Genomic DNA, 25,663 nt, shown 5'->3' on the forward strand with positions numbered 1-25,663 from the left:
TATCTGCTGGTGGGGTGGGGGTGGGGGTGGGGGAGAAGGCTGTGGGGCAGAGATGAGCCTTAAGCCGCTGGTATCAAATCAAACTGAACACACAAACGTCTGTGTGAACGTGGGGCTGTTCTGCTGGGGATCCCAGGGGCAGAGGTGTGACTGGGGTGTCTCAATCAGGTTCTCTGCCTTCAGCAGCTTACAGGTTATAAAAATCCTCTCTGTCCATCCCTCTCCCTAGACCTCACCTCCTCAATGAAAGACATGGATCTGTGAAGAATTAAATACCAGCTCAAGACAGCACCAAGAAAGACTAAGGTTCCTACATCCCAGTTCTAATCAAACCCAACCTCTACCTCCAACCCTCCTCAGAAAGCTTCAATGCCCCATCCCCCCCACACACACTTGGCTCTGGGGCTGAATGGCCCACAGCTCTCTAAACATAATTTGAGTGACCTGCACCTCCACATCCCCTCCATCCGGCCACTAGAAATCACCTCTAAGCTACATTCCTCCCTTCATGTTACACCTGCCTCCAACCCCCACGGCTATCCTTAGGCCTTGGCAAGGGGGTCCCTGCATCACCATGGCCTTGTCCAATCATGCCCCTCCCCGCAGAGCATGGAGTTCACAGGGCAAGGAGATGTGCCTGCTGAAACCCTAAGTTCAATTCCAAACCTGTACTATAGCAATTCTCGCCCAGGAGACCTGAGTCTGCTTCCAGCCTTCCTCCTGAGTGCAGACACTGCCTCCAGGTTGTGTCCCCAGGCTCAAGGTGGCCAAAGGGCAGCTGCTGTGAAGGTCTGCATGGAGCCTGGTGTGTGCACGTTCCTGTCACAGCAGAAGGCCCGTTGCTGTGAGGGGCCGGGCAGAGGGTGGGCCAAATGCGGCTCAGGGCCAGCCACAGACATTCATTGTCATAATACGTTCTGCACAGAATTCCAAGAGACAGAAAATTCTGGATTCAAGCCTGGCCTTCCAGGCATTTCCAAAGGTGTATTTGTCAAGGCAGGAGGAGAGACCATGTTTCATTTGACAATGAGTTAGTTTTGAATTTTAGACACATGTCTGAGGTATCCCCTGATTCAGACTCAGGCCCAGGCCCAGGCCCTGCAGATGCTGGGATGGGCCGGTCCAACTGCAAACTTTATTGAGTAACGGAAATTTTTCTGAAGCTTTTAGAGGAATGAGGGATGGTGACATTGCAAAACTTCATACATTTCTATTTAACCTGCTCTGTTTTCCCCGTAACTTCCTCTTCTTACTACAACCAGCCCATCTCTCCTTTCTCCCCAGGGACCAACTCTTTGGCTAGCCCCTCCAGCCTTGCTAGTTTCCACCTCCTCACTCCCCCACCAGTAAGATTCTCAAACTCCCCTCAACTCCCACCCCCACTCCCACCCCTGAGCAAAAGCCTTGTGCCAGGTTAAAGAGCTCAGCAAAGCAAAAGCCCATCCTATGTCAAAAGGGTCTCTTCTCCCCACTTGTTCTGCTTTCTGTTATCAGTCTACTTCCCATCGCTGCCATGCCTTTGAGTTATCTCTCCCTCTAGGTGGTGAGCAACTCCAGGGCACAGATTGTGTCCTGTTCAGCTCCTATTCCAGCACCTTATACTTTGACAGTATAAGAAAAAGAGAAGGAAATATGTAGAAGCCACTCTTTCAATCTCCTTGCCCTTGAACAGAAGACAAAGTTCAGTATTCCCTCACTTATCGCAGGTATTATGTTCTAGACCCCACCTCCCCAACCCCCGAAGTAGGAACCTTACATTTATTCTACACTCTTAAACCTATGTAACTTTAACAACATATGTATACAGTACCGCAAAATCCCACAATATAGTGAAAAATCCGCAATAAGTAATTAAATATATTTTTAAAAATCCGGCGATACAGTGAGGCCACGATAAGTGAACCGCGATATAGCGAGGGACTACTGTATTCATGCAAAGTTTCACAGGGGAGTTGGAACCTGAGTGAGACCTGAAGGATAAGCAGAATATGGAAAATGAAGTCAGAAGAGGAAAGGAGTAGAAGGAACAGGAGGAGCAACAGGGTCTCTGTATCTGTGGGCAATAGTGAGCCATTGACTATTCTTGAGCATGACAACACATTAGGAAGATCAATCTGTGTAGATTTACTGAAGCCAGGGACAGCCAAGATGCAAGGAGGAGAGGAGAGCAGTTGGAGCTTTGGATGTCAGAGGGGCTGGGGTGCAAAGGTAAAGCAAATGGGTGCAGGATGCTGTACCTTGGGCTTGTCAAAATGACTTGCCTGAGGCCACACAGTTCAGACAGTCAGAACTAGAACTCCAGTCTCCTGATTACCAAGCTGTATCATTTCTTCCGTACTGAGTCTCAAAGGAGGTGGGGCTGGACTGAGTCTTAAAAGCAGCCAAGGGGGAGGTTTTGCCCAGCAGACAGACATGGCACTGGGTCTAACTGCGTCTAACTGGGTTCTCCCCAGGTGCCTCTGGCAACATCCTAGGTCACAGCTTTCTGCAGGAGATTCTGACCTTCCCACCCGAGAGGAAAGCACAGGCCCTGATTTCAGTGGGGCTGAGGAATACCCCATGGGGAAGAAATTCATGTTAGCTACTGTTTAACCTCGCGGCTCCTCACCCTGGGTGGGGAAGGTAGGTAGACGGTGATGCTTACACCCTGGAGCCCTGGATGAGGGCTGAGGGAAGATGAGAGAAGTCCTGGTACCTACACAGTGCTCCATGGTTTCCAAAGCATTATTCATGACCACCCCTCTTTCCTTCTTCTCTACCTAGTGAATCGTATTTGTTCTTCAAGTTGCTTCTCCAATGATGCCTTCAATCCTCAGACTTCCCTCCTCTGGACTCTCACAGCTCTGTGCTTCCATTCCAGTTTACTACTTGCCACTCTCTGCAGGTAAGAGCTGTGTGGCTTTGGAAAAAATCAATTAACCTCTCTGTGCCCCAGTTTCATCATCTGTAAAAGCAGGGCGATCAAAGTATTGTCCATAGTGATTTTAAGCAGCTTAAATGAAATAATACATAGAAAATCGCTCCATCCTGCTAGCCATTATGGTAACTAAAATGCCTTGTCAGTTGGTTGATTGTGGGTCTGTCTCTCTCACTGCTCTGAAAATTCCTTGAGGACAGGGGTCACATCTGGATTGTATCCACCTCACCAGCTCTGGCTTAAGGACCAGCAGAAAGCAGGCCCATTTATTCAATCCATCAGCACTTGTTGAGCACTTGATATGTGCCAAGCACTGTGAGAGAATCTGTTTATAGATAAATGAGTTCGAGGGGCTCCCAGAGTCAAGGTGGACACAGACCTGTCTATCAAGAGGGCAGCAGAGGGTCTCGATGCTGCTGAGGCTGTGAGCACAGTCAGGCACGAAGGAGGAAGCGGAGAGACTCCATCAAGTCAAAGCTTATTAAGATGAACAGAATTGTCCCATTTGACCCCCACAGCAACAGCATTTAAGGATGAGGAGATGGCCACTCAGTTGAGACAATCCCGGGACTGTAGCCTCTCACTTCTCAAGAAGCGGGCTCACAGGGATCCCCTGGGAGATTCCTCCTTCCACTGCTCCCCAACCTCAATCTCTGTCCAGAGTTTAGCAGTTAAAGGACTTGCGGGCAACATCCATTCATTCCCTGGGCTCTTGCCTGCGCCAGCCCTGGCTTCCAGGGTATTTTTAGCTCTGGGCAGCCGGGCCAGGCCAGTGATTGGCAGCAGGTGGGGCCCACCACGTTTCCGAACCCTCCGTGTTGTTGCTGGCTGAGCATGAGAGGTGGCTGGGCATGGAGAGGGGGCCAAGGCATACCTTGTACCACAGCCCATAGCTGCCTCATTGTCCCTGGGGGAGGGGCTGGGCTGCTGCTGCCGCTACTGACCCAAGGCTGGGAGCATTCTTTCCTGTTGATTCATCACAGGGAATGCTTTGGGCCCACCTGGGGCAGGGCAGGGGCACTGGGGGGACATCTGGGACATGGACAGACAGGGGTGGATGGTGGTCCTCTGGCAACCAAGTCAGTGTGTCACCCGGGATCAGAAAGGTCCACCTTGCCATCCTGGCTCTAATCAATCTCTGTCTGTGGCAGTGTGTTTACACATCTGCCTCCCCCGCCAGACTGGGAAGGCCCCTCCCGCCCACCACCCACCCCTGCAGTGTCTAGCACTCCAGCACCCTGTCTAGCACGTAAGAGAAAATCAGTTAAGGTCTGCTGAATGAATGAGGCTTTGCAATGACACTCAGGCGAGGGGGGAGCGGGGGCACCAGACTGTACTGATTTGAGCCTAGGGAGGAAGTTGGGAGCTTAGAACTCCCCATTTTACAGATGGGGACACTGAGGCACTGGGAGGGACCAAGACTGTGGAAAAGAATTTGGAGGAAAGAGACGGGCACCTGGGTGCTCAGCTAAGCTGATGAGACTGTGCTCTTTTAGCCTTTCCTTCTTTTGTCTTATTCCATACACACCCTCTCCATGAGCCTGTCAAGGGCCAGGACTGCCTCCTTCTACTCTATAAGCGATGGTAGTGGAGGATCTAAGTTCTCCTGGTGACTTGGGGAGCAAGTCGTGCCTCTTGGGACTCGGTGTTCTTAACTGTAGAGTGGGCAGAACAGAGGCCTCAAGCCAATGGAATAAACTTTGAGGGACCAGGGCAACAGCGAGGACCACCTGCTACTCCAAGGAGAGCACACCTGCACCACACCATCTAGATCATTTGAACCTAGCCCCCGAACTCCTGTCCACACCCCCAGAAGGGAGTCTGCCCTGTCCTAAATAGCCGAGTACCCTAGCACTGACTGGGAAGCACTTCCATGGAAAGGGCCCCAGAACTTTCTGGGACTCACTGAATGTAATCCCCTGGCCAGCTCTGGGTGTGGGCCTGCCATCCGATTTTTCAGAGGAGAAAACCGCTCCTGCTTCGCACAGGGACTCAGGAAGCCAGAGTCGCACTCCCCGCAGATGCAGCCCGCTGGCGCTGCGCCGCTGTCCTCTCCTCGCTGGGACTCAGGTCCTCCCACCATCCCTCCTGCTGGAGCGCGCCGGTGTCCTCCACGGAAAACAGTTCTCCTTCCACTCTGACCCCCGCAACTTAACAACCCGGGATTCCCCAAGCCCGTGGGGCCGCGGACACTGCCTCTGCCGGCTGGCACCCTGCCACCTTGGCCCGCCTCCCGGCTGGGGGCGCGGAACGGAGGGGCCGTGGGGCGGGGCCCCCGCCGCCTCCAGGGCCGCCTGGGGCGGGGCCTGCAGGGCCTCCTCCGAGTTTCGCTGGGTGGGGGGGCACCGGCGGCCCAGCAGGATAAAAGGGGCCCAGGAGCCCCAGGAGGCCTGTTAGCGCTGCTTCACCGCAGCGCCCTCCCAGCCCCGGACCATCTGCGCTCCAGCTGGTGAGCCCCGCCCGGCCCTGGCCCTGGGTCTGTCTGTAGCTGTCCTGTAAGTCTGTCTACTTCCGTCTCTCTGTGGGTTTGCAAGCCTCTGAGGGTTCTTGAAGGCTGGGCGCTGGGAGGGATGTGGGTCCCATGGACAGTCAGCCTCGCTCCCAGTTGCTCACCAACTTGCTTCCAATAGAAGTCACTAAGTAGAGGAGCTTGGCCCCAGGACGGCCCTGGCCTTGGGCTGCCTGCGTGTCTTGTTTGTGAGTGTACCGAGGGTAACCATTTCTCTGCCTTCTCACCCAGGGAGGGGGCAGGGGAAGGGGCAAGGCAGATTCAAATGTCACTCCTGTGACTTGGGGGACAAAGAAGCAGGTTCTCCCACTAACCAGATCAGAGCTGATGAGGGAGGGGGAGAGGAGAAAGGGAAGAGCAGGCAGAGGATGGAGGGGGTGCTGAGGGTTTCAACTCCTACAGGTCCCATGCCTGGACAGGTAGAGCTCAGGGACCATGGGCCAGCACTGCTTCAGGTCACCATAATTGGGGATCCCCGGGAGGGTACCAGGGCTAAGAGGAGAAGCCCCACCTGGTTCCCAAAGAGGTAGAGAGAGAACCTTGAATGACCCCGGGGCAGTTGCCTACCAGGACAACAGCCCCAGTGCTCCCTCCTAACACCTTTGGGGACTTCTAGTCCTCCCGAGTGAGCAGGGTCAGGTGCCTGAGCCCCCTAACAGCACCTGGAACAGGGGCCTCTCTGCTTCAAGCTGGCCGGGTCCTGGATCTGTCATTTGGTTGTATTCAGTGCTGGCACCTACCCCAGTGCCTTCACACCACGCGGGCCATAAATCAACCAGTAACAGAGTGGAATTTCATTCATTTCCCTGCCTCCCGCCCTTCTTTCCCCTCCTCCTCCAACTTCCCTCTCTCATGGCTGAGAGCCTGGCTTCTGGAGTCAGTCTGCCTGGGTTTGAATCCTGGCTGGGCAAGTTACTTAGTGTCTCTGGGCTTGACCTTCTCATCTGTAAAGTGGGGACAAGTATTCAATACATATTTTCATATTATATAATAATTATTATTATTATGAACCCCCACCCCCAACCTTCCCCCTCACCCTGTCTCCTCCTTTACATGGGAAAAGAGCTGCCACTTTGAGGCTGTTTCCTTCTCTAAGGGAAGCTCCTCTTTTGGGGGCTCAGCACTGGGGAACCCGTGATGGGGAAACACTGGAGACTGAAAGAAAACATGCCAAGTGCTAGGAAGGAGAGACCTGAGAAGGCTTAATGGAGGGGGTAGCCTTTGAGCTGGGTGTTGTAGGAATTTAACAATCTGAAATGGAGGGAAAGGATGCTCCAGGTAGAAGGAACAGTGAGAGGAAAGGCTCGACAGCCGGGAATGTGAGGGATATGTTGGGGAATGTGAGGAGACAAGTATGGTGTGAGCAGAAGCTATAGAGGGACCTGCAGTAGGCAGGTAAGCTCAGAAGAAGGGTTCCCCCATACCTGACTCTCGAGTCCTGCTATTGCCCTTCTACCTCCTGGGCAGCTTTCATGGAAGGGAGATGCTCTGCCATAGCACCCAGGGTCCTGCAGCAGAAGTCCACACCTGCCTCCAGGAAGACCCCTTGGAAGGGAGGGAGCCAGTTTGCTCAGGACTGCCCACAGCCTGTAATAAGAACTCCATGATGCTGTGGGACATCAGCCACAGCCACACAGGCAGACCTGCCCAACCTACTCCACAGCCCATCAGAGCATGTCTTAGATAGGGGGACTCCCCAGGGCCACCCCGTCAGAGAAAGGAAAGCTCCTGACTCACATAACAATAGTGAGGAGCATCCTGACTCTTGAGGACAGGTAGCAGGGTACTCTCTCAGGCCAGACCCAGTGAAACCACTGGGTCCTAACAGCTGGAGAACCCTGAGCCCAATCCTCCCCATCCTCTCTTGTCCTCTGTGGAAGGTCCCTACACACGATGACTAGTTTGGCTCAGTCCCTAACTGTCTACATCCTCCTTAGGGTACTGGAGGAGGGAATGGGGACATCCCAAGCAGTGGAGAACCCTCTGCTCATGGGGACAGCTAGCTGGGAGCCCCCACAGGCTCCTGAGTGGGGAGTGATGTGAAGAAACACTGTTCAAGTCTGGAAAGAAAGTACAGGAGGGTCAGGGCAGGAAAAGGCCTCAGTGCTGAGAACGGGGAAGAGGCAACATGGGGCTTTTGGAAGAGAACCTAGGCTCAGAGGTCGAAGAGGCAAAGCTGGAGAATGTCGCAAAGAGGAGTATACCAAGGACTCGCTATTGAGTTCCGATGCGGTTTCCACTCCTTTATCCAAGGAGAGGCTGGGGCCAACCTAGACCAATGGTCCTACAGTAGTGTTACAGTTGTTGTTGTTAATAGTAACTGTCATGGCTTGAGAGCTTGCTGTCTCAGGGTTTAAGATGTATACGTTCATGGAACCTTCCCAAGAATCCTATGCTTTTATTATCCCAGTCTTACAGAGAGGAAACTGGCAGTGAGAAATTAAATCACTTGCCCAAGACCACCCAGAAACTAGCTGGCAGAGGTGGATTGTGAATCCAGGCCATCTGACTCCCAGTCTGTACACTTAAGTGCTGTGCTAGGTCACCTCAAATCCATGCAACCACGGATGTTTACCGGGTGCCACCTACATCCCGGCTCTATTCTGGGCAATAGGGGCACAACACAAGGTCCCTGTTTCAGTGGAGCTTCCTTTCCACCCAGTGCGCTTCTAGGAGCCCACTCTACCTGGTCCTGGGCTGGCCAAAGCAGGGGCATTGGCAGCTGAAGGCGGTGGGGCTGGCTGCAGGAAGGAATGAGCGGTTCTCAGCCAGATACCAGCCTGTGGGGAAGGAGTGGCAGGCGGCCCCCTGAGAACATGCTCTGTTGTGACGCAAGCACCAAATAAGCAGCCAAGAACCCAGCTTTCTCCATGCAGCAGAGCCTGGCCATGGAGGCACTTGGGCACTGACGGCTACTGACACTCTGACAGCTCAAGTCAGCTATAACTTTCTCCTGTACGCTCCTCCCCAACCCTGGGCCCAGGGCCAAAGTGGCTGTTGTACTAGGGAGAGTGGACCACCCCCAACCTCATCCCTTTTAAGGACCCAAAGAGCATCTGATTGCAGCCTCCTGAAGATAGGAGCCCTCCCTCTGGTGGGTGCTCACTGCCTAAAACCCTCCCATGGCCACTCACTTCCTACAGGATGAAAGACAGACTCTTCATGGTACACAGGCCCTTGATCATCTGGCCCCAGCCTGTCTCCACCTCTGTCCCCTCCTGCTCTTGCACAAACTCTCATCTTCTCCTCCTTCCTCCTTTACCGATTCTGTTCTCTCTTCCTGGAATGCTGAGTTTTCCCATCTGGGAGAACTCTTATTCATCTGACCAGGCCCAGGTTAACTGTCCCTGCTCTGAAAGCCTTCCCTAATTCCTCTTCTCTGGGCTTCATGAGGGCAGGGAGGAGTGTCTTAACATCCTCACTTCTGTGTTCCAGCCCCTGGCCTAATGATTGGCCTGAAGCAAGTATTCCACAAATGTTTGTGAATCCATGTACAAATCACACACCTAGTTGGACCGAGAGCTAGGGCTTGAGGGTATTTTAGACTATTCCAGCTGAAGGAGATACTAGACAATGCAGGGTGGGGCAAAAGTGGGTTTACAGCTGTGAGTACATAGAACACCGAGCTTATTCTTATGTTATTATTCATTTATTATTGTATTATTTCTCCATACAAACATCTGTAAACCTACTTTTGCCCCACCCTGTATTTGGTTCAACCACCTCATTTTCAAAGTAAAGAATTAGAGCCTAGAGAGTTTAAGAGACTTTCCCAAGCCACACAGCAAATGAGTGGTAGAGGCCTAGACTCCCCTCAAATGACCCTTTCCACTCCAGCATTCCATGTGCCTTCTATGGTGAGGGTGGCCATCAAGCCGGGAACATCAAAAGGAAGGGAGGGCAATTCCCCCGGGTTTGATACTTCTGGCCCTGAGGGCACCACTGGGGGGGGGGGTCCCCCATAACTCAAAGTGTAGGTCACCTCCTCTATTCACATCTAACACTGTATCAAGGTAAAGCTGTTTCTTGAGCATTTATCACGTGGTAGGCTTGTGCTACACACTTTACATACAGTATTTTATTTAACATTCACAACAACACTGTAAGACAGAAATTATCCCCACTTTCCAGGCGAAGACATTAAGACTCAGTCAAGTTAAACTTAAACTCCCTCAAGGTCCCATGGCAACGAATGGTGGATCTGAGCCAAAGTGATTAACCTGAGAGTCCAGACCCAATTGGTGCCAGCCCCCTGTCCCCCCAAACACACACACACTTGGAGGGGCCCTGCCATGCTTTGTCTCTGCCAGAAAAAGAGGCCTGAGGTGATCATTGTCACGTTTACTCATTCCCCAGGTGCCTTGGCCTCAGTTGCCCTTGAAGTTACCATGATGTGGTCCCCACCAGACATCCTCTCCCTGCTCCTGTTGTTCCTGCTGCTGGGCAAGGCCCCTCCCTGTAGGCTCCAGTTACTGGGCAGCAGGACGATACGGTTGGCGGGCGCAGGAAGCACGGCAGAGGAGGGCCGCCTGGAGGTGCTGCACCAGGGCCAGTGGGGCACCGTGTGTGATGACGACTTCGCTCTTCAGGAGGCCACAGTAGCCTGCCGCCAGCTGGGCTTTGAGACTGCCCTGACCTGGGCCCACAGTGCCAAGTATGGCCCAGGGGAGGGTGAGTGACTGGTGCCACCAAGCAAAATGACAAGGAAATGGTAGTGGGCTGGGCTTACCGAGGCTCCAACAGAACACCTCAGACTCCCACCGTCCTTTAATACCCAGCTCAGATGGCCTCCTCCACGAGGCTTTGCCTGAGTGCCTCAGCTGCCCCTGCTCCAACCAACTCTCCCATTTGTTCTTGTGACAAGGATACCACCATTACCATTATCACAACCAAATACTCAACTAACTTCCTTGAGCATAGTGATTGGCACACAGTGGGTGCTTAGCAAATGTTGAATGAATAAATAGATGGATGAATGGGTGAACAGGTCAGTCTAATTACTAGACCTAGCTGGCATTTTTTGAAAACAGATTCTACGGGACCTGATGCCAAGAGGAGGCAGTAAGCAGAGCTGTAGATATTAAGATCCCAGGGGAACCAACTTCTCTCTTCTCTTCATCCCACTTTCTACTTAGGGTTTAAGAGGAACATTGTTAACTGCGAGGTCCCATCCAGAAGGCAGATCCCATGATCTGCCTTTCTGTGCTCTTGCCTGAGCATTGCCTCCCCCTCCCTCTCAGGACCCATCTGGCTGGACAATGTGCGCTGTTCAGGCACAGAGAGCTCCCTAGACCAGTGCGGATCTAATGGCTGGGGCGTCAGTGACTGCAGCCACTCAGAGGACGTTGGGGTGGTGTGTCACCCTCAGCGCCAGCGCGGCTATCTTTCTGAGAGAGTCTCCAATGCCCTCGGGCCCCAGGTGAGGAGGCTTTTCAGGCCCTGGTCTGAGCTAAGTGTTGGGTCAGGGGACAGAGTCTCCTGTGTGATGAACCTGGAGGAGGGAGGGGGAAGAAAGCAGAGCACGGGCTGAGAAGAGCCCCTGGGCCCTGACTCCTGCTGGTGGCCTAGAGCAGGTGCATGGACAGAGGGTCCCCTCTTGAGGCGGGGCAGGCCAGCGAAGCAGAGGCTGGGCCTGCTGGGAATCACTGGAGCTGCTCCCCATGAGGGAGGCAGCAGGGGGGCAAGGGGCTGCCTCACCCACAAGGCCCAGCCACAATTGCTGCCTCTTCCCAGCACAAACAACCCCGAGCTAAAAACAGCCCAAGCCAAACAACAGGAGCAGGCAGGGCAAGTCCTGGCTCCTACCATCCACGAGGACAGCTGGCCCTGGCCCACTAAGTGCTGCAGGCCAGAATAGGGGCTCGACGCCCCAGGGCTTCGGTGTGGGATCTCGTGGGCCAAAGGATCCTGTTGGCACATTCAAGCAGCTGGTCTTTGCCCATTCTCAGCTTCCCTAGGGTAGCATGAGGAAGGCCCTTCTATGCCTGGCGGAAGCCTCCCAGACTCCAAGAGCTTCCATCCTGACCTCAGGGAGGGGACAGATCTGCCTGGTTCTCTCTGGAGTCGAGGAGAGGACCCTAAACAAACCAAGGTTCTGCCTTGTGCTCACCATATGGCCTTGGATGAATGCCTCCGTATTTGGGCCTCAGTTTCCTGGCCTGTCCAATAAGGGGGCTGTGTGGGGCAATCTTCAAGCACTCTGAGCCCCCAGCTCTCCCACATGAAGATCTGCGGTGGGCTCAGCAGGGGCAGGGATCCCAGGGCCCACAGTGACCATGCACCCTGCAGGGCCGGCGGCTGGAGGAGGTGCGGCTCAAGCCCATCCTTGCCAGTGCCAAGCGGCGGAGCCCAGTGACCGAGGGAGCTGTGGAGGTGAAGTACGAGGGCCACTGGCGGCAGGTGTGCGACCAGAGCTGGACCAGGAACAACAGCAGAGTAGTGTGCGGGATGCTGGGCTTCCCCAAAGAGACACCTGTTGACAGTCACTACTACAGGTAGGCGGGCAGCCAGGCGAAGGGCGCAGGGGAAGCGGGCTCGTGAGGCAGTGGCCGTGCGTCCGCATGTGTGAGTGCATGTGTGACACACGTGGGACCTTGCAGCGGTGTGACTGGCAGGGTTGGGTGTCTATGGCAGGTCATGCAGTGGGTGTTGGGTCTGGGAGTGAAACAGGCCCAAATGAGCAGTGTTCCTGGATTTTCTGGGTTACGCATGCCTCACGATAATTAAAAGGAAGGTGTTTGAGGCCCCAGGAGATACCTAGAAATGGCCAGAAACTAATTGATAAAAAGAATTGGCTATAGTACAGAATACTCCCCAAATAATGACAATTGAATATAAAATTATGTCCCTGATTTAAAAAGTAGGCTTCACCGAAGATACTTACAATGCTGCCCACAAAAATAGACCACCTGAGCTGAGGTCTCAGCTCTGCCAGTAACTAGCTGTGGGGCCTCAGTAGGGCATCCGAGCCTCAACTATCCAGTCTGTAAGGAATGACCTCCACTTTGCTCCAGTGAACTTCCTCAGCTCTGCTCCCAGCCAATCCTCAGTGGGGCTGAGTGTAAGCAAGGTGTGGGGCAGGGCGGGATTTGGGAGAGAGGACATAAAGCCTTGTCAGAAATGTGACAGGACTATCACAGCACTGCATCAGCCTGCCACTGGTGGCCAGGCACAGCTCTGCCAGCTCTGGGCCTGTGAAGCCCATGCTTCTCCTCCAGGGAGAAGCCTCCTGCAGTACATCTGAGTAGTCATCATCTACCCCTGCCCAGCCCAGGCAGCTTTAATCGCTCTGTCCTATGTCTCTGACTTAGACGGCCCCGGTCCTGAAGACCAGCCACTGCGTTCCATCCTTGTGGGGTTACTGGCATGGAGGCCACAACTCCCCACCACTGGAATTGCACATCTGAGCCTGGCTGTCTCGTTTCCCGCCCATGAGGAGGGCAGCCCTGATTATAGCCTCTGGGTGGGCAGCCGCCACCAGCAAGGCTTTCAACTTGCACCTGTCCCCAGAGGACCTCTCCCCCTGGGTCCCTTTCAGGGTGCCCCTTCATCTGGAATGGGGCAGGCCAGTGCCATGGAGACCCCACTTTGGGACCAGTCAAGGGAGCTGGCTAGGCCCTGCTTCCCTCCCCTGTAAAATGGAGATCATTGTTATCTGTGAGGCGGTCACCCTCTCAGGGCTGCTGTGAAGCTCAGCACTGAACTAAGATCGGTGAGCGAGTTTACAAACTGAAGGCCGGTGCAAACTCAAGGACGACTGTGAGGAGCCAGGGTGATGGGTAGGACTTCTGCACCCACTCCACACCCCACCTGTTTTCTCCCACTTAGGAAAGTCTGGAATTTGAAGATGAAGGATCCCAGGGCTAGGTGAGGAGGTACCCTTGGGGAAGGACGCAAAGGGATGTGACATGAAGGACCTCCCTCCCCTCCCCTCCCCTCGCCTCCCCAACTCCCCAATGCCATGGCCTTCCTGAGTCCTGAGCGCCCCTCAACCCCTCCCCCACCCGCAGTCTCCCCTGTCTTCCAGGCTGAAGAGCCTGACCCAGAAGAACTCCTTCTGGATCCACCGGGTCAACTGCCTGGGGACAGAGCCCCACATAGCCAACTGCCAGGTGCAGGTGGCGCCGGCACCAGTGCGTGGCAAGCGACAGTTGGCCTGCCTGGGCGGCATGCACGCTGTGGTCAGCTGTGTGGCAGGGCCCCGCTTCCGCCCTGCAAAGGCCAAGCATGGGCACAAGGAGTCCCGGGCAGAGGTAGGTTCTGTGGTGTCTGCACCCCGGCAGGGAGGCACAGGTCCCCTCCCAACAGGACCCTGCTTTTTGGAGAACGACTGGTGGGGAGGAGCTCCAGGACAGGCAGGACAGGAGGGACAGTGGCCCCTATCAAGGAGGTATCAGTGCAGCTGGGAGGGGAGAACCAAGCACAGAATGGTAGAACCTTGGATTTATTTAAAAGGGACCATTTATAACCCTACCATAAACGGAAAGCTGACATCACCTGCTATGAATAGAGGATAACCATAAACACAGTAATTACATTGTAGCTATATCCCGTATTGAACCTGAGCCTGGCCCTTTGTTATAAAAAGCAACGAGCAAGTGCTGGTGAGGTGTTACAGACAGGGCAGTACCCCATGCCATGGTCTCCTGGATGAAACAGGGAGGAGTGGAAGGCAATGGGGTGGAAATAGCTTTCCCGCTGTGTGAGTCAGTTTAATTAATACCATGTCCCTGCAAGTCTCTAACTAAAATCGCTTCACAGATCCCTTTGGGTAGCGTTGAACTAGGTTAACTCCAAAGGAAGCAGTGGCTGGGTGAGAGGAAGGGACTCACCTGGTGACCAGGTGGTAGGACTGTGAAGCGCAGGGACATAATCCTAAGGCTCTTTTGTTAAAACTGGATGTTGCTTTACTCTCATATCGTTGTGGGTTTGTCGCTGAAGAGACGGTTGAGAACAACAGCTTATTTGAGGTACTAGTTATGGACAGTGAGTCAGTGTCTCTGCCCCGCTCCAAAAGGCCCGGCTGGGACTCCCACAGTGGCCCAGCCCCTCTCTCTCCTCCCGGGTGCTCCCTCAAGCTGGTGTTTGCCCAGCAGGAGCCCAGGGTGCGGCTCCGCTCCGGGGCCCAGGTCGGCGAGGGCCGGGTGGAAGTGCTCATGAACCGCCAGTGGGGGACGGTCTGTGACCACGCGTGGAACCTCGTCTCTGCCAGCGTTGTGTGTCGTCAGCTTGGCTTCGGCTCCGCTCGGGAGGCCCTCTTTGGGGCCCAGCTGGGCCAAGGTGAGTGAGGAGGCTGGGATGGGGTGGGAGGGCCTGGATGTGCCACTGGTCCGTCCTTGGTGGCCCTGGGCTGCCAGGGCCCGGGACAGAGATTCTCCCCTCTGTGGAGTAACGGAGTCTCACACGGCATTTCTCTCCCTCCCTCTCCAGGGATGGGGCTCATCCATCTGAGTGAGGTGCGCTGCAAGGGGCATGAGCGGACCCTCAGTGAGTGCCCCTCCCTGGAAGGGTCCCGTAGTGGCTGTCGACACGAGAATGATGCTGCTGTCAGGTGCAATGTCCCAAGCATGGGCTTCCAGAATCAGGTGAGCTCAAGTCTGGGCATGGCCTTGGGCTGGGGACTAGGAAAGCCCTGAGAGCCCCAGGGCACCGCATGGAGCCAGTGGGGAGGAGCGCATGAGAGGCAGCTAGTGCTTCTGCTCTGGGCCCCACCTGGGGCCAGCGTGCAAAGCCACTCCTCTCCTGAGCCTCCCTTCACCTGGCTCCCAGCCCCTCAGGGCAATGGGAGCTCTTCAGGTGGATGGTCTCCTGTTACACCTTCTCAGGATCCTTGTCAAGCTGAGAAAGAAGTTGCCTAGGGCAGAGGGCCACAGGGCTATCAGCTGGAGAGTGACACTGGAGGGGCCACCAGGGGTGACCAGGGATCAAGTGTCCTGCTAATGTGGGGTGTGGGCAAGTCTCCGGTGTCTCTGACCTTGGTTCTCTCTTCTGAAAAATGGGGTCCACTGACTCATAGGGTCACTGTGAACGGGACGGTTGATGGGCAGTCCTTTACAACGGGCACGTCGGCATTAATGGTAGGATTTCAGGTAGAAGGAGGGCAAGTCCTGGTATAGAAGCCCTGGGAACAGGCACTTTTGAGTCAGATTTCTGGAGCAGGTAGAGGCATTAGGGACTGTCTGGTACAGTGTCCTCATGTTACACAGAAGAAGACGAGACAGAGAAGGGGAGAAGGTCAGGGCCGCACAGAGAGCTGGGCCGGAACCCTGATCTGCCCCCTCCGCAGGCCGCCCTGCTCCTCACACACCTCTGACCGTTGCAGGTGCGCTTGGCTGGTGGGCGCAGCCCTGAGGAGGGTGTGGTGGAGGTACAGGTGGAGGCGAATGGGGTCCGACGCTGGGGGGCCGTGTGCAGTGACCACTGGGGACTCACCGAAGCCATGGTCGCCTGCCGACAGCTGGGCCTGGGTTTTGCCAACCATGCTATCAAGGTACGTCCCTGTCTTGCCCCAAAACTTCCAGTGTTAAAACTGCTAACCAGTCATTCACTCATTCATTCATGTGGTCAACAATGAACTAGTAAGTGAAACTAGGCCAGTGTAATGCTGGGTGCTGAGAATACCGTGCTGAAGAGAGACATATGCCTCACAGAGCAGTCAGCCAAGGGAGGGAGGCACAGCACGCGCAGGAGCGTGTCTACAGGAGAGACAAGCAGAAGGTAGGCAGGTGAGGTAGGGGAGGGGTAAACAGCCCATGCAAAGACCTGTGGCCAGAGGAAGCTCGCCTGGGCGGAGGAAAGCAGGGACCAGAGGTGGGGTGTGGCTATCAGGGGCAAATGGTGTGAAGTGTGAAGATGCAGGAGGCCGGGGCCAGACCATTGAAAGCCTACAGTGCAGCTTTTTAAAAGATTTCTTCCTTGCTCTTTGGCGACCAGTTGGGGTGGCGACTAATGTGAATGCAGGGAAACACACTCAGGAAACACAGTGTTGCAGGGGCTCAGGTGGAAAAGATGCTGCCTGAGGCACCCAAGCGGCAGTCCTGGTAGAAGTAAGTGGATAGAGTCAAATACAGTCAAAAGATGTCAAGGAAACAAAGTCAAGAGGCTTTGGGAGTGACTACGATGGACAAACCTCTTCAGCTGATGGCCTGCCAGGCAATGCTGGGCACACCTCGCCTGGAGAACTGGGGCCAGCCCTGAGCACGGCCGGCCATCTAGGGCTGGGAAATGGGACAGGCTGCCTGCGTGGGCAGGAAGGGACCAGGACCCTCCTCTTCAAATAGCTGAGGGCTGCCATGTGGGAAAGGGATGGGAGCAGGGCCACATGCGACGGGGGAAGCCACAGGCAGCGCAGTTTTGCCTCAATACATGGAAGAAGTGGCTAATATCAGAGGGGTCCAACGTGGCATGGACTATTCCATCACTAAAGATTTTCAGGTGAAGGCTGGGCACAGCCTGGTGGGGTAGTCTGATGGGGTCCAAGCCATAGGTGGGAATCAGAGGAGAGGATTCCACAGGTACCTCTCAACACTGACTGGGTGACGCTGGCTGTTTTCTCAGGATACCTGGTACTGGCAGGGGACAGCGGGGGCCGGAGAAGTGGTGATGAGTGGGGTGCGCTGCACAGGCACAGAGCTGGCCCTGCAGCAGTGTCAAAGGCACGGGCCGGTGCACTGCTCCCACGGCACGGGCCGCTCCTCAGCTGGAGTCTCCTGCACAGACAGTGAGTAACGGGAGGGCCCACGGGACAGTGGGGCAGGCAGGCCTGGGCACCCCCAAAGCAAGCCTATACCTCCCTCCCCCCGGAAGGGTTCTGAAGGCTGGTCCCAGCTCAAGCACAGCACAGTGGGGGAATAGTACGAGAGCTTGTCTTGGAACAGCCAACTCTGCCATTTACCAGCTGTATGGGCTAAGTCACAGCTTACCTAGGGATACAAACCACGCCTTGCCCATCTCATGGAGCTATTGTGAGAATTGAAACAGAGAATATGTGAAAATATAAGGATATACAACAGTGGTTTTCAATTTTCATGTCATGAGCTGTAGTTAAAAAATAAAAAAGAAACAATAGAAAACAACAGAATGACTTACATTAGTAAGGGTAGTAATTTTTTCTTGGAATTACGTAGATGTATACTAGGTCACAACGTGAAATGTATGTTTTATGTGGTCCGTAAGTGAGGGAGAAGTTTGAAAGCTGTTGTAGAGGGTACATACATGTGAGGACACGTGGGTCTAGGGCTCCCTGTGTCTTCTCCTGAGCTGTGGGATTTGCCCACAGGCTTTAGGCCGAGACATTTTCAGGCATCAGTCTGTCCCATGCACCAATTCCTGGGGCAGCATCTATCTGTTTGTCATCTGCCAACCAGGTCTGTGCTAAGATAACTGCGTCCACCCAGTCCAAAGGCTACATGCTGGCACCATTCCAAGTGGTCTCTTGACCTTCTTCCCAAACAAGCTTCAGTGCCAAGACAGCCTTAACCTTTGTCAGTGAGCTTTAGGGCTTTCTCTATGCAACGCACCTTAGAAGAACCCTGGGCCTTATAGCACAGCCTGTCCTGCGGGGTGACGGGACATTGGAGAGGGCCTACACCAAGGCTCACAGCACATTGGGGTCTGCTCCCCACTCGCTCCCCTTCCTGAGAACGTGTACCCCGCCCTGTTCTGCCTGGGACAGCAGCTCTCTCCTGAAGGCCTCTGAGGCCTCACAACGGCTCAGCACAGCTGCAGCCACCCCTATTTATCTGATCTTTCCCATTTCTTTCTTTCCTTTATGCTGTCTTCTTCTCATTCTCTCTGAAAGCTCTCTTTCTTTCCTTTGGGAACTCTGGGGTTTGTTAGCGGGCACACCCTGGCTCTCTCCAGAATATACCGCAGGAATTTCAAGAGCACGTTCAGTGATAGTACAGGCACTGTATAGCAGCCCAGCCGTGTCCCACCCCCACCCTCAATGCCCACCCAATAAACCACTGTTAGCGCATACACTCACCGTGGGATGCTGCTGCCAGAAGTCTGTACTGGAACCGTTTCTGCACAGACAGGCATTGAGAGCGGGCAGATTTTCTCTTGCGGTTACATGGCAACAGCTGTGGGTCTCCACATTCCTGTACTGTCACATGTGAGGGAGAGCAATGGTGGAGGCATGTAGCTTCCAGGGAGGGTAAGAGAAACACTGACAGGAAGGGATGGGAGAAGCACTGAGCAGTTCATCAGCCTCTGCTTCCCGCCCTGCCTCTGCGGCCCAGGTGCTCCAGACCTCGTGATGAATGCCCAGCTCGTGCAGGAGACGGCCTACCTGGAGGACCGCCCGCTCAGCCTACTCTACTGTGCCCACGAAGAGAACTGCCTCTCCCAGTCTGCTGACCACATGGACTGGCCCTATGGGCACCGGCGTCTGTTGCGCTTTTCCTCACAAATCTTCAACCTGGGTCGGGCTGACTTCCGTCCCAAGACAGGACGTCACAGCTGGATTTGGCACCAGTGCCACAGGCTAGTGCCCGCCCAGGCCATGGCTCTGCAGGGACCAAAAAGCAGGGGCCAGGGGCCAGAACACTCTGATTTCTCCCTGGCCTCGGGCGCGCTTTTCTGGGAAGAACATGCACTCAGGAGGCGATGGGGAATCCCAGTAACACCAGCTTGCCCTCTCCATTGCTCTTTCACCGCCCTGGGTGCACCCATGTTGATGATGCTCATGGGGTCTATTTCCCACAGTAACAGCCAACAGAGCAGCTACTGCCAGCAGAACTGGTCTGTTAGAATGATATGGGATTTTTCTATGTTGAACCTTAGGCCTTGTCTTTAGATATCTATCCCATTCAGGATGCTGGCTCTGCAGGAAAAGCTTGCTGGTTTCTGCAGCAGCAAAAGCAAGGTCCCCAAAGAAGAGCATGAACACTGGTACTAAAAGGAGACAATGACTTTCCTATCAGGAGTCCCCAGCCCAGACAGAAGGAGAGACAATGCCTGTGACAAAGGCAGAATGAGAAAGTGGTGGCTTTTCTTTAGGACACAGCCGTGGGTGGGGAAAGCTGGGAGGAATGGGCAGCCACTCCGGCACTTGGCCTTGCTGAGATAATGAGCACCCTTCCCTATAGCATGAACAGAGTTGTCATTAGAACTGGATTGGAAACAATGGTAGCGATTTCCCAGGCTGACAGGGAGCAGAGTAAGCACCCTCCTCAGCAGCTCAGCTTCTAGGCCGGTCCCCAGAAGTGCCCCTTCCTCTCACCTCCCATCTAGGCCCTGAATCCAGGCACCAGCCAGCTGGAGGCTACCAGGGCAGAGCCTTCGCTTCTTACCTGAGTCAAGACCCTAGGTGATGGGCAGCTGTGCCTTGCTGCTGGGTCTGGGAGCCAGGAAGTAGGCTGTAGGTCACTAATCTTGGGTGTGGGAGAAGGGCACTGCCCTGCTGTTATAACATTCTTCTCTGGGTAATGATGGGGCCCAGTGCATCCATCTTCCCTGCCAACTTCTCCAGAGAGGGCCTTTCTTGTTGCCGCCAGACTGACAGCTCTGCCCCTTCTGCAGGCACTACCACAGCATTGAGGTCTTCACCCACTATGACCTACTCACTCTCAATGGCTCCAAGGTGGCTGAAGGCCACAAGGCCAGCTTCTGTTTAGAGGACACAAACTGTCCCACAGGTACGTCATTTCGTGTCAGCATATCCTTCCCACGTTATATTCCTCACCCCTCGGGGTCAGGTTCCTCTCTGCCCTGCTCAATAACCCCTGGCACTTGGAGACTCTGGTTTGGCAACTGACAGCACTCAGGGCAATTCCAAAATATCAATTTTTTACCTTCTGAGATCTCAGGTGGAAGGTCTCTAAATACTTCCTCTACATTCCCAGCACACTTTGAACCAGTTTTAAGATGCTTAATACTTCTATATTTTGAAAAATAGTTGCAGGCTTATCTCATCTCTGCTAAATTCTTTGGGAGCATAAACTCTCTGATTCCTATTTGCATACCCACAGTTCCCAGCCCTTAGGAATGGCATAGTAAACACTGGCTCCTCAGAGGGCTAGATGGGAGGACAGATGTATTAGCACAGAAGAGCTGGAATCTTCCAACCACATTTCCTTAGGCCAACAAGGGTTTCCACTAGAGCATCCAAAGAAGTCATCCTCTGTCACAGATGGGGTTTGTTACAATGCTGGACCCATGGTTAGAAATTCTGGCTGATACTGAGGCAGGTTATGTAACTGAACCTCAGGTCCCTAATCTGAGTGCATGTAAAATCTGATTGTTAAGGCTGATGAGAGGAATAAATGACAAAATACATGAAAGACCTAGCGGAGTGATTGGTCCCGAATACCTAAACCAGTGCCTCAATAACTCAGTCCTCTTCCTTATAGGGCTGCAGCGGCGCTATGCATGTGCCAACTTTGGAGAACAGGGAGTGACCGTTGGCTGCTGGGACACCTACCGGCATGATATTGATTGCCAGTGGGTGGATATCACAGATGTGGGCCCCGGGGACTATATCTTTCAGGTAAGGGGGCTCATAGGGACTATCTACAAAGACTCCATTTTCTCCAAACGTTCCAAAAACTTACAAGGTCAAATGAAGGAAGAGTATCATAAGGTCAGGGTCGCCAACGGGTCTGGCCCTTGAGCCACGTATGCTATAGAATAGTGAGAGAATACTGAATCAAGATCCAGGGAACCTGGGTTTGAGTCCTGACTGAATGGGCAGCAGGCAGTCACAGCTTTTCAATTGTGACTTCTCAGTCTCCATCTGTAGAATAAGGACATTAATGTCTATCTCCTGGGGTGACTATAGGACTAATGAAGCAAAGAATATAAACATGATTTGTAGGACTACCCAAAATGTAAAGGATTATTAGTCACTGTCAATTCACTCAGAAGTCAGATCACCTGCTTTCAGTTGTCCCCGCCTCTCGCTCCAGGTGGTTGTGAATCCCAAATATGAGGTGGCCGAGTCAGACTTCTCCAACAACATGATGCAGTGCCGCTGCAAGTATGACGGGCACCGGGTCTGGCTGCACAACTGCCACACAGGTAACTGCCAGCCACTGTGGAACCAGCCCTATATGGGCTTGGGGAGCTGGAAGACTCTAAATGAGCCTGTGTGTGACTTGAATGCGTGTGTAAAAGGCTAGGTGTGACATCATCCCAGGAAGATTTCCAGAACAAACTGATGACTATCAAGCCTCACCCAATAGCTGCTACTTCCACCTCCTTTTGTTCTAAGGTTGTTTGGATTGTAAACTGAGTTTCCCATCATCCCCAGAGTCTTCCCTGTTATTTTAATCCATGTCAGGATTTCCCTTGTCCAGTTCATTTTATCTTCCCCCCTTTCATATGGTCTTTCTTACTTGCCTTCATTCTAAGCTGACTGCCTCAGAGCCACAAGTAGAAGTCCCCCAGATCTGTGTTGCTGTCCCCAGCTGTGATGACTGCTTGCAGGAAGGGGACCATGGAGAGCAGGGCTCAGGACACTTGTGGGAGTGGCAACATCAGACAAAAGAGGAAGCAATGATCCAGTAGGGGACAGAGTAAGGAGGTGGTTGCTCTACTTGTCTATAAAGAAACGTAGCAATTCCTCCATCTTGAAGTTTTAAAATGTTTGTATTTGCCATGGGTTGTGTGTGTTCACATCCATACTTGTATATGTGGGGTGGGGCAGCCTTGTTTACTCAGTCAACAAACATTTATTAAGACCTGCTTCTGTGTTGAACATTGAGCCAGGCAGCAGGAATATAAAACAGGAGTGAGATGCACAGCTGTCTAGTAGAGTAAGCAGACATTTAAATGGATAACCCCAATACTACTGAGTACCCCAAACTGGGATGAACTAAATGCTGAGCAAGCAGAGACAGAAAGCAACAACCCAAAGAAAGTAGTATCTGAGCTACATTTCAAAAAAGAGAGACAGTCAGAGGAGGGAGAAGACCATAGGATCTGGCTTAAAAAGGCTTCACTGAGTTCCAAATTCAACTCCAGCCACTCTCTCGCATTAAGACAGTGAGGAAATCTCAACCTCAGAATTCTTCTCCATTGTACTCAAAACCACTAAGGTTGTTTGCATGGAGGGTTATGATGATTCTTGCTAAGAGAACAGATTCTATCCTGTCGGCTTCTGGGAACCATTGATTAATTACAGTCAAGGGAGCAAAAATATCAGATCTATGTGTCAAAAGATAACTTTGGCAACAGATGGGAGACAATGAGAAGAGGCAGAAAAAATAGTCTAAGGTTAAAAATTTGTGTGACTGAGTAGATTTTGCTGCCATCCAATGAGACAGGAATATGAGAGGAATCAGGGATTAGAATCTGAGGCTGCCTATATGGAGACAGCAAGTCCTCCACAATGCTGGCAGCTGACTGCAAGGGACTCAGGACAGCAAGGAGGGAAAGAAAAACAATGCAGTTCTGACCCATTGGGGTCTTTGCAGAGAAGAGACAGCACACTTGGATGAGTCTGAAGTTATTTAATAAATAGACTATTGAGAGAGGTACAAGTAAGACCAAGGAAACAAGAGGTGTTGAGACATCCAGGGATAAGCTGGAGCAGAAAGCTGTTTTCATCTTAAGGCTTAAGGGCAGAGGGTATCCTGGAGCCAGATGAAAGCTAGAGTTGTGGAGGGGGGAGAGCCTGGCTTGGAGTTAGCGTAGACCGTCACTGCCAGAATACCCCAACCTCTCTCTTCTTCCACCCTCTAATCTCTTGCTGTTGCTTCCCATTGACCTAAATTAACCAGAAACCAGAGGAGGAAGGAGCCAGCGTGAGGCCATCTAGGGGTCAGTTCTCAGGGCACAAAAAGGACAAGGAAGGGTAGAGAAGGAATCTGGAGGGAGCGGAGGAGAGCACCCAATAGCCTGTTCTCCCCAATGTCCCTGAAACTATGCACTGGTCAGGATCTGTGTCCATGACTGCCCTGATATAAAGGATGAGCTCAGCAGAATGTCTCTTTTTTTTTAAAGGAAGTTGTCAGGGAAGGGATGAGACAGCGGTAGGGTTGGCTACTTACCTGCTTTCCCTTGGCCCACAGGGGATTCATACCGAGCCAATGCAGAGCTCTCCCTGGAGCAGGAGCAGCGTCTCAGGAACAACCTCATCTGAAGCCATCACTGCGCACTCCCAGCTGCTGCCCACACATGAGATACCTCAGCTTACTGGAGCCATGCCCTCTTCAGGACCCTCAGAGGGAAAGCGGCCAGTGCCAAGGGGCACCAGGAACTGCTCAGGAAGCCTTCTGATGGCAAGATTACCAAACCGGGATGGTACTGCTCCCTGGGGATGGCTCTCTGCCTGTCCCCTAAGGGCCTTTGGTCTACAAACTGTGACCTCCAGGCTTTGTTCAGCTAAGCTCTTCTTCCTAAGGAGACCCAATCCTCCTGGGATTTTGCCCCAGAGTTCCTGGTTCCTTAGGGGTGGAGGGCCCCGTCCACTATCTAAAGGGTGCTTTGCAAATGTCTTGGAGGAGTAGAAGACAGGACCAGTACACAGGAGGTGGAGTTAGCTCTCGACAAGATCAAAGCAACACTTGTGTCCAAGTCACAAATGGCAGAGAAGTTTGTGAATTCATTCCCTTGCTTGATCTGTCCTCACTTAGAACTCACCTGTCATACTCTCTGTTCTTTAGTGCCCTTAATACTACTGCACATATGGGTGTTTCTAATATCCCTGGAAGCTTAGGCCTCAGGCACCCCCTTATCTCCTGATGGGCCAACACCACCAGTTACTGAGTGCTTGACAAGGGGCAAGTTTGCAGAAGTGGCCAGATAGGGCCTTCCTACAGAGCAGCAAGAGGTTGAGCAGAGAGACTGCTGGGTAATGTGGACCCCAGCCCCTGCCAAAAAAAACCTATGTGCCATATACCTGACAGGTCATAAAATATCCCCTCAAGATCACTGTGCATCTCAGGTCTCAACCAAGTTTCTGAAGTGAACTTTGCATTGAATAAATTTTTGCAATAGAAAGAACATCAAACAGCCACTCATCTCTGTAGGAATAAGACAGGTCTGGTAGAGTGGGGGATAGTAAACGGTGGGGGAACATTTAATCTAGTTCAGGACTAAACCTAGGAAAGGCCACCATCTCTTCTTGATGTGACTGTGATATGCTCTTGCTCAGGCAGTATAAAATCCCATGGTCTTCTTGGACACGATTCTTAATCTTTTCTCCACTTAGACACACTTAAGAGATGATCCTCACAGGTCTGAAACCCCAAAGCCAATAAACGTTGCTCACTATGGACTGTTAAAAAGATAAAACCAGCTGTGATTCCTTGCAGTTCCCACTGCACTAACTTTACCCCTTTCACTCCCACTGAGCTGGTGACTAAGATGCACACATACTACTCACTCACAACAGCCCCACTACACTTCTCTGATCAGATAGTAACCTACTGTCTGCCTGCTTTCCAATTCCCTTCCCAGGCTCAGTGCTGAAACATGGGTTGGAAAGGTTATGGGATGAAAGGAGGCAAGAAGTAAAGTCCAAGTATTGTAAACTTTTATAACTGAGGTTGCAAAGTCAAAACAAATGGTAGTAGATGGGGCAGATTTACAACAGAGCTCCCTCTCCACACCACAAGTGCTTCCCCCTCCTTAGCAAAAAGGGACACACTCTGTGGTACATTCTATGAATATAAAGAATTGCTTTCTTCCTTCTTCTCTTCTACCTTCTCTCTTTCAACTCCTTCATTAGGTAGAGCGAGCATTGTATTTTGGCATGGCAGTTTAGGTAAACAAGGGAAGGACCGATTTCCTGTTGGAGCCAGCAAACATCTCCCAAACAGTAACAACATTATACTTGCACATGCAGCTAATGGTCTGTGAAAGAATGTGCAGCTAGTGGGGGAGCATGTGGTCACTGATGACTAGATTCAGGCAGGGAGGTTACCCACAAATTCTTGCTGGATCCAGTTTCCAAGAGGGCCAGAAAAGCAGGTCAGGCAGCCGGCCACTGGCTCTGGTCTCAGTCTTGCTGCCCACATCACATGTCTGATAGGTGCAGGCAGTTCTAATTCTTGGAAAAGGCTATACAAGGGTTGTGCTGTTACACCTCCGAGCTGAAAGGGAAGGGTATGGGAAGACTGGTGGCTGGCATGACTTGTAACTAGATGAGGAATGTTAACAGAATACCAACCACTAAATTCCAGACAGAACCAAAAATGTGACAAGATTTTCACCTCAGCATACTTTAAGTCTCAGTGAAACTAAAGTGCTAGGAACTTCGGCTTACTCTTCAGAAGCCTAATTTATTTCTG

General features: G+C 52.8%; 1 protein-coding gene across 1 annotated transcript; it reads left to right on the top strand.

The window, feature by feature from the left end:
- The first annotated feature begins 5,241 nt into the window (after window positions 1-5,241).
- LOXL4 (lysyl oxidase like 4) lies at window positions 5,242-23,869 on the top strand. The gene is made up of 15 exons (XM_090277864.1): window positions 5,242-5,412; window positions 9,783-10,097; window positions 10,667-10,845; window positions 11,715-11,920; window positions 13,254-13,292; window positions 13,453-13,678; window positions 14,522-14,705; window positions 14,856-15,010; window positions 15,748-15,915; window positions 16,983-17,145; window positions 18,668-18,911; window positions 19,950-20,065; window positions 20,780-20,916; window positions 21,335-21,446; window positions 23,441-23,869. Exons 2-15 carry the CDS (start codon window positions 9,815-9,817, stop codon window positions 23,509-23,511), a joined length of 2,283 nt encoding a protein of 760 aa, XP_090133990.1. The 5' UTR covers window positions 5,242-5,412; window positions 9,783-9,814; the 3' UTR covers window positions 23,512-23,869.
- Window positions 23,870-25,663: the final 1,794 nt, after the last annotated feature.

This window comes from Furipterus horrens, unplaced genomic scaffold (genome assembly GCF_987537825.1).
Source record: "Furipterus horrens unplaced genomic scaffold, mFurHor1.1.pri manual_scaffold_5, whole genome shotgun sequence".
Taxonomy (NCBI): Eukaryota; Metazoa; Chordata; class Mammalia; order Chiroptera; family Furipteridae; genus Furipterus; species Furipterus horrens.

Excerpts from the sequence above, each read along its gene's own strand:
- LOXL4 (XM_090277864.1), top strand. The coding sequence starts at position 9,815 with ATGATGTGGTCCCCACCAGACATCCTCTCCCTGCTCCTGTTGTTCCTG. Across the intron at positions 11,921-13,253 it reads GTTGACAGTCACTACTACAG|GAAAGTCTGGAATTTGAAGA; the intron begins GTAGGCGGGCAG and ends TCTCCCACTTAG. Across the intron at positions 21,447-23,440 it reads GCTGCACAACTGCCACACAG|GGGATTCATACCGAGCCAAT; the intron begins GTAACTGCCAGC and ends CTTGGCCCACAG.